General features: G+C 41.3%; 1 protein-coding gene across 3 annotated transcripts in view; it reads left to right on the top strand.

Moving 5' to 3' along the window:
* LRIG2 (leucine rich repeats and immunoglobulin like domains 2) overlaps window positions 1-10501 on the top strand; it is a 183319-nt gene extending 172818 nt beyond the window's left edge. For 2 of the 3 annotated variants that reach the window (XM_064372699.1, XM_012466608.2), the window contains exons 17-18: window positions 1153-1443; window positions 5736-10501. In XM_064372699.1, coding sequence (XP_064228769.1) covers window positions 1153-1443; window positions 5736-5962 — 518 coding nt within the window. In that variant the 3' untranslated portion in view covers window positions 5963-10501. Of the gene's footprint in view, window positions 1-1152; window positions 1444-4368; window positions 4492-5735 lie in introns of all 3 variants that reach the window. The other variant, XM_064372698.1, reaches the window with a different exon arrangement.
* Window positions 10502-10572: the final 71 nt, after the last annotated feature.

Below are 10572 nucleotides of genomic sequence, written 5' to 3'. Positions count from 1 at the left end.
TCTGCCCACCTCAGCCTCCCAAAGTGCTGGGATTACAGGTGTGAGCCACTGTGCCTGGCCAGTATTTCTGACTTTTAAGAGAATACTTAAAAGTCTGTTCTTTGAAATATGTGGGAAATAACACTGCTTTCAGGGTTAAACTAAATTACTTCTCACTCTCTTCCAGTTCTTATATTCTATTCTGTGATTTTTTTGTCTTGTTTTGTTTTTTTGAGACAGAATTTCACTCTTGTTGCCCAGGCTGGAGTGCAATGGTGCGATCTCAGCTCACTGTAACCTTTGCCTCCTGGGTTTAAGTGATTCTCCTGCCTCAGCCTCCCAAGTAGCTGGGATTACAGCACCCGCCACCATGCCCAGCTGATTTTTGTATTTTTAGAAGAGACAGGGTTTCACCATGTTGGCCAGGCTGGTCTCAAACTCAGGACCTCAGGTGATCCACCTGCCTCGGCCTCCCATAGTGCTGGGATTACAGGCGTGAGCCACTGCTCTTGGCTTGTTGCATGATTTTGAATAAGTAACTCACTCTTTATTTCTCACTCTTCTCTCCTTCATCATTCAGTTTTCAAAGCACTTAATGATCCAGGGAGCTCATTGTTAAACCTGTACTTCTGTCAATCATGTACTTGTAAGGCAAGACTCTTCATTGTTAGAAGCTTTTTCTAGGGATACCTGTAGCAATTGGTGTTACTTAACCTCTTGACTGATGAAAGTAACATGGGTTTTCATAAAGTGAAGTCATAACTCCTTATTCTCTTATTTTGTTTGCTTAACCCAAGCATGTGTCTTATAGCACAGCACCAGTCTTTTCTTGCTTCCTTAATTTGGGCATGATCTATCTATGATAGACAGAGATGGTTCAGTGTAATTTTAAAGAGCATGGGCTCTGGAGCCAGAATGTCTGTTTCTGCTCCTCCTCTGGCAGTATGGCTTTGGTTAAGTTACTTAACTTCTCTGTGCTGTAGTTTACCCTGTCTGTAAAGTGGGGATAATAATGAACCGATTCACAGAAAGAGCTTGAAACTTCACCTACTTTATAAAGTAAGTGCTTGATACATGCTAGCAATGATGATGACAACTGTTGAAGAAAACTGATGATTGGCAAAAAATAATTCCTTAACAGAAAGATATTTAGATTATTTTTCTTGTTATTAGGTGGCACTAGTACCCGGGTGATCTGCTCAGATTGTTATGACAATGCCAACATCTACTCCAGGACCCGAGAATACTGTCCATACACATATATTGCTGAGGAGGATGTTCTTGATCAGACACTGTCCAGCCTCATGGTCCAGATGCCTAAAGAGACATATTTAGCACATCCTCCCCAGGATACTACTGCTCTAGAGAGCCTGATATCATCAGCCGACAGAGAGCCATCTGCCTTTCCCACCAACCATGAGAGGATAAATGAGAAGAAACTTTCCTCCACACAGTTGAGCAGTGGTAAGGGATGCATTTTTGTTGTTGTTATTTTGTTTTTACTTTCATCTAATTGACTCTTCCTTCTATCATATAGGTAGTGCTCTCATTTGACAGGAAGCAAACAGCTTGGTATATAGGAGTAACTGGCCATTGTTAAATGGTGTAAACTATAGCTAGAGATTTCTACATATCAGAGTTACAAAGAAGTCTTCATATATAGGATGGAAAAAACTTTTGTGGGAGGGGTAACAAGATCACATTACTGAAAATTCGGAGGCCATACATAATGAGCTTTTAGGCCCAGTGCAGTGGCTCATGCCTGCAATCCCAGCACTTTGGGAGGTCAAGGTGGATGGATCACGAGGTCAGGAGTTTGAGACCAGCCTGGCCAATACTGTGAAACCCTATCTCTGCTAAAACTGAAAAAATTAGCTGGGCATGGTAGTGGGTACCTGTAATCCCAGCTAGTTGGGAGGCTGAGGCAGGAGAATCCAGGAGGTGGAGGTTGCAGTGAGCCGAGACCGTGCCATTGCATTCCAGCCTGGGTGACAGAGTGAGACTCTGTCTCCAAATAAAAAAAGAAAAAAAAAAGCTCTTAAAAGGTTTCATTTGGGTATTTTATCTTTTTTTTTTTTTTTTTTTTGAGATAGTCTCACTGTGTTGTCCAGTCTGGAATGCAGTGGCCACAATCTCAGCTTACTGCAACCTCTGTCTCCTGAGTTCAAGCGATTCTCGTGCCTCAGCCTCCTGAGTAGCTGGGATTACAGGCTTGCACCACCACACCCAGCTAATTTTTGTATTTTTAGTAGAGACGGGGTTTCACCATGTTGGCCAGGCTGGTCATGAACTCCTGACCTCATGTGATCTGCCCACTTTGGCCTCCCAAAGTGCTGGGATTACAGGTGTGAGCCACTGCATCTGGTCTCATATGGGGTATTAATAATTTTTCTCCTCTCTTTATTTAAATAAGGAATAAAATTTGGGTGGCCTGGCACGGTGGCTTACACCTGTAATCTCAGCACTTTGGGAAGCCAAAGCAGGTGGATCATTTGAGGTCAGGAGTTTGAGACTAGCCTGGCCAACATAGTGAAACCCCATCTCTACTAAAAATATAAAAATTAGCCAGACGTGGTGGTTAATTTTTCTACTTGGGAAGCTGAGGCACGAGATTTACTTAGGCTCAAGAGATGGAGGTTGCAGTGAGCTGAAATCATGCCACTGTATTCTAGTCTGGGCAACAGAGCAAGACTCTGTCTCAAAATAAACTAATAAAATTTGGGCATAATTTGGTGAAGGTTTTTACTGAAAGATTTTTTTTTGAGACAGAGTTTTGCTCTTGTTGCCCAGGCTGGAGTGCAATGGTGCAATCTTGGCTCATTGCAACCTCCACCTTCTGGGTTCGAGCAATTCTCCTGCCTCAGCCTCTCAAGTAGCTGGGATTACAGGCATGCGCCACTACATCCAGCTAATTTTGTATTTTTAGTAGAGATGGGGTTTCTCCATGTTGGTCCAGCTGGTCTCTAACTCCCTACCTCAGGTGATCTGCCCACCTCAGCCTCCCAAAGTGCTGGGATTACAGGCGTGAGCCACCATGCCTGACCTACTGAGAAGAATTTTTTTTTTTTTTTTTGAGATGGAGTCTCACCCTGTTACCCAGGCTGGAGTGCAGTGGCATGATCTCGGCTCACTGCAGCTTCCACCTCTCAGGTTCAAGTGCTTTTCCTGCCTTAGCCTCCAGAGTAGGTGGGATGGCAGGCACGCGCTTCCACGCCCAACTAATTTGTTGAATTTTTAAAGTAGAGACAGGGTTTCACTGTGTTTGCTAGGCTGGTCTCAAACTCCTGACCTCATGATCTACCTACCTCAGCCTCCCAGAGTGCTGGGATTACAGGCGTGAGCCACCACGCCTGGCTGAGAAGATTTTTAAATGTTTTGTTTGGTTGCAGGTAAACATTTAATCTCAGCTTCACTTGGCGGGTGTTTTCTTTTATGAGGTATGATCAAGGTCACAAGTGGGAATGCAGTTTTGGTCTTGTGTCCTCTGTTCCACATGGCCCAGGAAAAGAAATATACATTATATTGTATAGATTAGGCATTTGATAACCACTTGGCATTTGAGACAAAACTCTTTCTAGACCATAAAGGGTAATGCTAAGCATGTCTTCCTGTCCACCAAGCTTTTCATCAGCATTCATCTTCCTGTCAGCCTGACATGGAAGAGCACTGGAAATAGTGTAGGAGGTGAGAACTATAGGTTTACAGAGGAAGACAAAGTATACAGTTACACTCTCGGGGATGGTTCTGGCAGGAATAAATGATCTAATGTCCCACAGGTTACAGGATCCTGCTTTTGATTTTAGTAGGACTTGGAACATTCAAGATGGTAATGAGGACACATGAAACTCACTTCTGGGCAGCGATTTATTAGTTAATTTTGCATTTACTACTTCATGTCCCACATTAGATCATTTAATCCTGCCAGAACCATCCTTGGAAATATCTTAGGTATGCTTTGTTTTTTCTTTTTTGTTTGTTTGTTTGTTTGTTTGTTGAGACAGCTCACACTGTCGCCCAGGCTGGAGTGCAGTGGCATGATCTCGGCTCACTGCAACTTCCACCTCCCAGATTCAAGTGATTCTCCTGCCTCAGCCTCCTAAGTAGCTGGGATTACCGGTGCCCACCACCATGCCTGGCTAATTTTTTGTATTTTTTTTTTTTTTAAGTAGAGACGGGGTTTCCCATGTTGGCCAGGCTGGTCTTGAACTCCTGACTGACCTCAGGTTATCCACCTACCTTGGCCTCCAAGTGTTGAGATATAGGCATGAGCCACTGCACCCGGCCTCTGTTGTTTTTAAGAGATTAAAGACTTCTAAAGAAGTTAGAGGTCAGAGGAAAGCACTGTTATTGAAGTTAGTCTCTCTCTCTCTCTTTTTTTTTTTTTTTGAGATGGAGTTCCACTCTTGTTGCCCAGGCTGGAGTGCAGTGGCATGATCTTGTCTCGCTGGAACCTCCGCCTCCCGGGTTCAAGTGATTCTTCTGCCTCAGCCTCCTGAGTAGCTGAGATTACAGGCATGTGCCACTACGCATGACTAATTTTGTATTTTTAGTAGAGTCAGGGTTTCTCCATATTGGTCAGGCTGGTCTAGAACTCCTGACCTCAGGTGATCCACCCACCTCGGCCTCCCAAAGTGTTGGGATTACAGACATCAGCCGCTGCACCCGGCCTGAAGTTAGTCTCTTATCTTTACATTAAGTGTTCATAAAAGAAATGCACCAACAGTAGATCCACTTTTACTGTTCGATGTCTTAGCAGAGTTAAAACAAAAAGGGTTTAAGAAGGACCAGAAGTGTAGTCCATCTTTTTTCTAACTTTGGGGATTTATTTTTAATTTGGTTCATAAGTAAGGAAATCAACAAATGAGAATGCTTTGGCGCATTGGCCATTCTTTACATAGGATATTCTAGCTTCTTCTTACTCAAAGTCTAGTCTATAGACTATTAGCACCACCATTACCTAAGAGCTTGTTAGAAATGCAGAGTCATGATTCCAACGCAGACCTAGCAAATCAGAGTCTACATTTTAACAAGATCCTCAAGTTATTTGTGTGCATATTAAAACTTGAGAAACCCTGCTCTAGCTTACTTTTCACATGGATTTTATTTTTATTTCTGGGTATTTGTTTTTATAATGTTTGGCTAGCTTTTTCCAAAATGCACCCTATGAAGTTAATATAACTTTCAGTGAATAGTCTTTGGGAAAATAGTTCACCATTTGTGGTAAAGAAGAATGAGAAATGCATGTTTGAAACCAATGTGCCAATAATCTGATTTAATATAGCTTCTTTTGGCTATCATTTGTTGTTTGGAAGGGAATTGCTGTTTATTTTTAAAACAGTTTTGTGAGATATTTAAAGACGTAATGGCTGCACTGAATCAATGATTATTATCTATCGTGAAACTTTCATTACAATATGGATACCATTTGTCTTTTAGTTCTTTTCTATGTGTCTAAAGAGTTTTATTTAAAAATTTTGTAGCGACAGAACCACTAAAATAACAGGTGAAAGTAAATGATACTTAGTATGATCTCAGTAAATAATTGGTTAGGTTTGTGAAGTAGAGGGAATTGAAAGACCATGTTCTGGTGTTTTTTGTTTTGTTTGTTTTTTTGTGGCTAAGAAGATGGCAAGTATGTGTTTGATATTAGTGCCCTTGTTCAGGAATGTTGAACATCTTTATTTCTTTGAGGATTTGGTTAAAAGGATATTAAGTTTTACCAGTCCCTACTGATAATTCTTGTCTTTCATTCTCAGAAACACTGGAGCGGCCTCTGTGGACCATAAACAGAGAATTAGGCCTGCCTCATCCTCCCTTTTCCCAGCAGCCAGCTCATGAGTCACCACAGCTTCATCAAAATGAGGGCCAGGCAGGGCGGGATCCAGACTGTTCCACTTCTCCCATGTCCTGCCACAGGTTACAGGATCATGCTTTTGATTTTAGTAGGACTCAGAACGTTCAAGATGGTAGTGAGGGCACGTGAAATTCACTTTAGGATGAAATCTGGGCAGAGACTCATTACTTAATTTTGCATTTACTACCTCAGAGTTCAGAAGAAACTCCGAAGTCAGCATTTGCTTTACTCTTTCTTTATGATTGCATCTGACTGCACCAAGGTGGGCCATGCATTGTTTGGTCTTATACCTGATGAGGAAATGGTAACAGCTGACAGAAATGGGTACATCTCATCAAAAATGTGCAGCACTGGCAGAGGGAAGATACGGGACAAATGTGCTTCCTGATGGTTCCATGGCGATGTGCTCCGGTATGCATCTGTCTGTCAGGAAGAGTCACATTGCTGCTTAACATGCTGGATTGCCCTAGTCTTCAGAATGATCCTGAGAAAACATCACATCGCTACTTTGATGTTCTACTTTGCAAGGAGCAAAAATAACTTTGGAGCCTTCTGGGAAGTGTGCCCGGGAGTCTTCAGTGGTTGCAGGCAGATAGTTGAGACTGGGGCTTTGATATTCAAGGTCTTTAGCAAGAATCACAGGCTTGACCAACTGGTACCAGGTCAAAGGTTTTTGTATTCTTGTGAATTTTTTTTTTTGTCCCTATTGCCCAGGGATATCATTGTAAATATATGTGCATTTATAAATAATTTTTGTATTCATTGACCATATGTGTTGGCTGCAATGTAAATATTTTTGATATGCCCAAATTATATATAATACCCAGTTATAATATTGACAGGTAGCTTCTCAGATCACAGATTTTAAATAACTTGATTTAGTGAGATCTAAAAACTTTATTTAAGGTATAAAAACTGTGACTCACACCTGTAATCCCAGCACATTGAGAGGCTAAGGTGGGAGGATTGCTTGAAGCCAGGAATTTGAGACCAGGCTGGGCAACATGGTGAGACCCTGTCTCTGCAAAAAATAAATTTTAAAAATTAGTTACCTGTTGTGGCATGCTGCTGTAGTCCTAGCTACTCAGAGGCTGAGGTAGGAGGGTCCCTTGAGCCCGGGCAGACAAGGCTGCAGTGAGCTGTGTGAAGCCACTGCACCCCAGCCTGGATGACAGAGCAAGACCCTGTTTCAAAAATAAATAAAAAGTTTAAAAAATTTACCTGTTAAGAAGTGTATCTATAGAGGCAGCTACTTAGTGATTGCATATACTTAAACACAGTCTTGGTATAATCAACCACTTTCTTCATGCATAGAGGTTCATACTTCTGGTCATTTGCCATCTGTTTAAAAGTGCTAGGTGATACTCCCTTTCTAACATAAAAAAGCTTGTTTTTTCTGAGCCTGGCAGTCCTGTCACAGCTCTATGCACCTAAAGGAAAACTTGTTTTGAAATTCCTCTCATTTCTTCCTTCTCTCCCTCCTTTCCCTTCCCTCTTTTTTACTGAAACAGAAATTGATGGAGGAAAGTTCAGTCATTCCTTCAGGAACCAGTGAGTTAGATCAGGTATAATAAAGTACATTATACTTTATGTGTAATGAACGCTTCAAAAACTGGAGGCTGATTTAAAGATTGCAGAACTTGGGTCGGAATCATAAGCAGTACTGTGACATGAATGGGAGCCAGAACAGTTGCTGATATCAGAACCATCTCTTTCGTTCTGTGACCTTGCTCTTGCCATGTTTTGATGTGGGTGAGCCACTAGGATATCTGTCACTATCACTGTCCTTACCTGAGTCTACAAATCTTGTCATTATCTGCTTTAATGCTCTTTGAGTTGCAACAGGTGTATTATTTAAATGGATATTTCAAATTCTGTGAACAGGAATTCTGTTGGTACTGAAATAAGTTCTCACACCTGCTTGCTTAGAATGTGAAAACTATTTCTGAGTTCTCCTTTTTCACTTTCTAAAGTGACTGTTGTTTGGTGTTTGAGATATTAACTGAGTTCTATTAGGTATGCTATCTCTTGGCAAATATTCTCCGTGATGAACTTGGCAAATATTCTCCATGATGAACTCTTCCTACTATGACAGCCAGGACTATGACGGATTTCTCAGTCTGAGTGCCCCAGATTTATCATTTCTGATTGTGTCTGGAGAACATTCTCCTGGAAAGGCATTCCATGTTCCAAAAGCTGCAAAAAGATGACCACTTCGCAACTATGGGTCAGTTATTTGCTCCCTCAATGTCTCTTGTTGCTGAGTTCTAGAAAACCTCTCAGTCTGATTTACCAGGGGCTGTTGAAAAGTCTGAGATGGTGTAGTATCATGAAATATTTGTGAAATTTCTCACCATGAATTTGGAGGTAACCTACTTTCAATTCTCGCTCTGGTTCTCCTTTGGTCTGGGCTCCTGCTTCTCAGTCTTCTCTGACCTCTGGTAGGTAGAACTTTCATCAATACTTCTGTTGCACTTTGTACCTGACCTAGGTGGCCTTGATAATGTTGACACAGATTGTGGATTTTCCACTTTTCTCTGGCTGTTTTCCTTATTTTCTCCCCTGGGAAGTCTTGCAGATGATGCATATTCATGTTCTATATTCAGCCTTCCTTTTTTTTCTTTTTGCTGGCATAACAAAATATAGCCTTCCATTATTAAGGATAAAATTGATCTCTACATTGAATCTGAAGTTACAACTATAGGGATTACTCTGGCTCCCTGCTGTCCAAGCTTGGTTTTCTCTTTGCGCACTTCCTGTCATATTTTGAGTTTGTCCAAAAGAGGTTAAGTCACTCTATTACAGACTCATTACTACTACTAGACATCATCCACCTCTATTTTCATCTGATTCTTGTGGGAAATCCTCTTTAATTTGTTGTAACCTTCTCAGCAACTCTTCTATACTTTCACCTACAGTGCCTAGCAAATTGTTATCACTCATAAGCCTGTAATCTTCATCACTCAGGTTATTTACAAATAGAAATCTTCTGGAAACAATTGGTCCATGCAACTTCTGCACTGGGCCACATCCATGTTCTTCATTGTCAGATTCTGAGTTTTCTGTCTTAAAGAACAGCTGGACAGTTGTCTGGCTTGTTATGACACAGTATTGAAATACCAGACTGAGTTTTAGTTGTTTCTAGTTGTGTTCACGTTGTGCTTTCTCTGAATGGGAATCTCTTTGTTCAGCAAAGCTTCATTGACCAGGAAACCAAAGATTGTTTCTTTTCTGAGTTTGATTTGTTTTTAATCTTTTACCAATGCGCAGTATATCTTAAGAAGCGAAGAGTGCTCTTGAGGGTAGAAGAACGTGCAAAAATTATTTTTTTTTTGAGATGAAGGACCTGTCTGTTACCCAGGCTGGAGTCCAGTGGTATGATCTTGGCTCACTGCAACCTCTGCCTCCCAGAGGCATCAGCCTCCTGCGTAACTGGGATTACAGGCACACCACCATTTCCAGCTTTTTTTTTTTTTTCTTTGTATTTTTAGTAGAGAGAGAGTTTCATAATGTTGGCCAGGTTGGTCTCGAACTCCTGACCTCAAGTGATCTGCCTTCCTTGGCCTCCCAATGTGCTGGGATTACAGGCATGAGCCACCGCACCAGGCCCCAAAATTCTTACACTGTAAAGTCTTGGAGTGGTCTTTGTTTTGTACAAGTGATTATTTAAGCCAAAAAGTTTTCTTGCATTTCCGATAGCAAAGAGCTTTAGGTAAATGAAGAACTTCACACTTTAATATAATGTAATTCTTTTTTGTGTTTTCAGTTTTCCTTGTATAAGCTGTTCTGTTCTCTCCTCTAAATCCAATGTTACTCACTAGAAAATTTCAGTCACTTAAATAAAAATATCTATTTTTAAGTCCTTGTTCAAGGGTTCTAAACTCACATAATTTCTCAACATTTTGCCAGAAAGTTCAGCATTTATTCATACTTTTTTTTTCGAGATGGAGTCTTGCTCTGTCACCCAGGCTGGAGTGCAGTGGGATGATCTTGGCTCACTCTAACTTCAGCCTCCCAGGTTGAAGCAATTCTCCTGCCTCAGCCTCCTGAGTAGCTGGGGTTATAGGCATGTGCCACCAGGCCTGGCTAGTTTTTCTGTATTTTTATTAGAGATGGAGTTTCAGCATATTGGCCAGGTTGGGCTCAAACTCCTGACTTTGTGATCCACCCGCCTCGGCCTCCCAAAGTGCTGGGATTACAGGCGTGAACCACTGCGCCCAGCCTATTCATACTTGTTTTCAGTCCTATGTTTTCTCCTATGGGCAGCAGCACTTCTTTAGCTGTTTAGTAGTGCCACACTTTTTTTCTTTCCTTTCACCTGTCAGCCTCTGATCATTTTCACTTTGAACTTTTTAAAGATCACAATTTCCTGTCCCTTCAATCTGCGATTCCTCTTCTTTCTTACTAGATTATGATGTAGTTTGTACTAGACTGGCTCAGAATTTAAGAGACCTCATTCGCTTCCTGACTCTGCTTGTTACTGGCTTTGTAATCAAGGGTGAGTCTTTTTACTTCTCTAGGCTAGATTTTCTCATTTGTGAAACAAGGATATTTTCCTAGATGCTCTAAAGCCCTTTCCAGCTGTAACATTCTATTCTAGGAATCTGTAATTCCCTCCAGGAACTAAGGAGGATTATGCTACTTTAATAAAAAGCTGCTTTCATGACATGTTTGTTGGAGTACAAGAGTGATACTGCTCATTCTGACTTGAGCCAGATTTATTTCCTTTATAGCAGGAG

The sequence above is a fragment of the Aotus nancymaae genome, unplaced genomic scaffold (assembly GCF_030222135.1).
Source record: "Aotus nancymaae isolate 86718 unplaced genomic scaffold, 86718_ANA_hifiasm-v0.15.2.pri h1tg000007l, whole genome shotgun sequence".
In the NCBI taxonomy this organism is placed as follows: domain Eukaryota; kingdom Metazoa; phylum Chordata; class Mammalia; order Primates; family Aotidae; genus Aotus; species Aotus nancymaae.
This window is presented reverse-complemented; position numbering and strand designations above follow the sequence as displayed.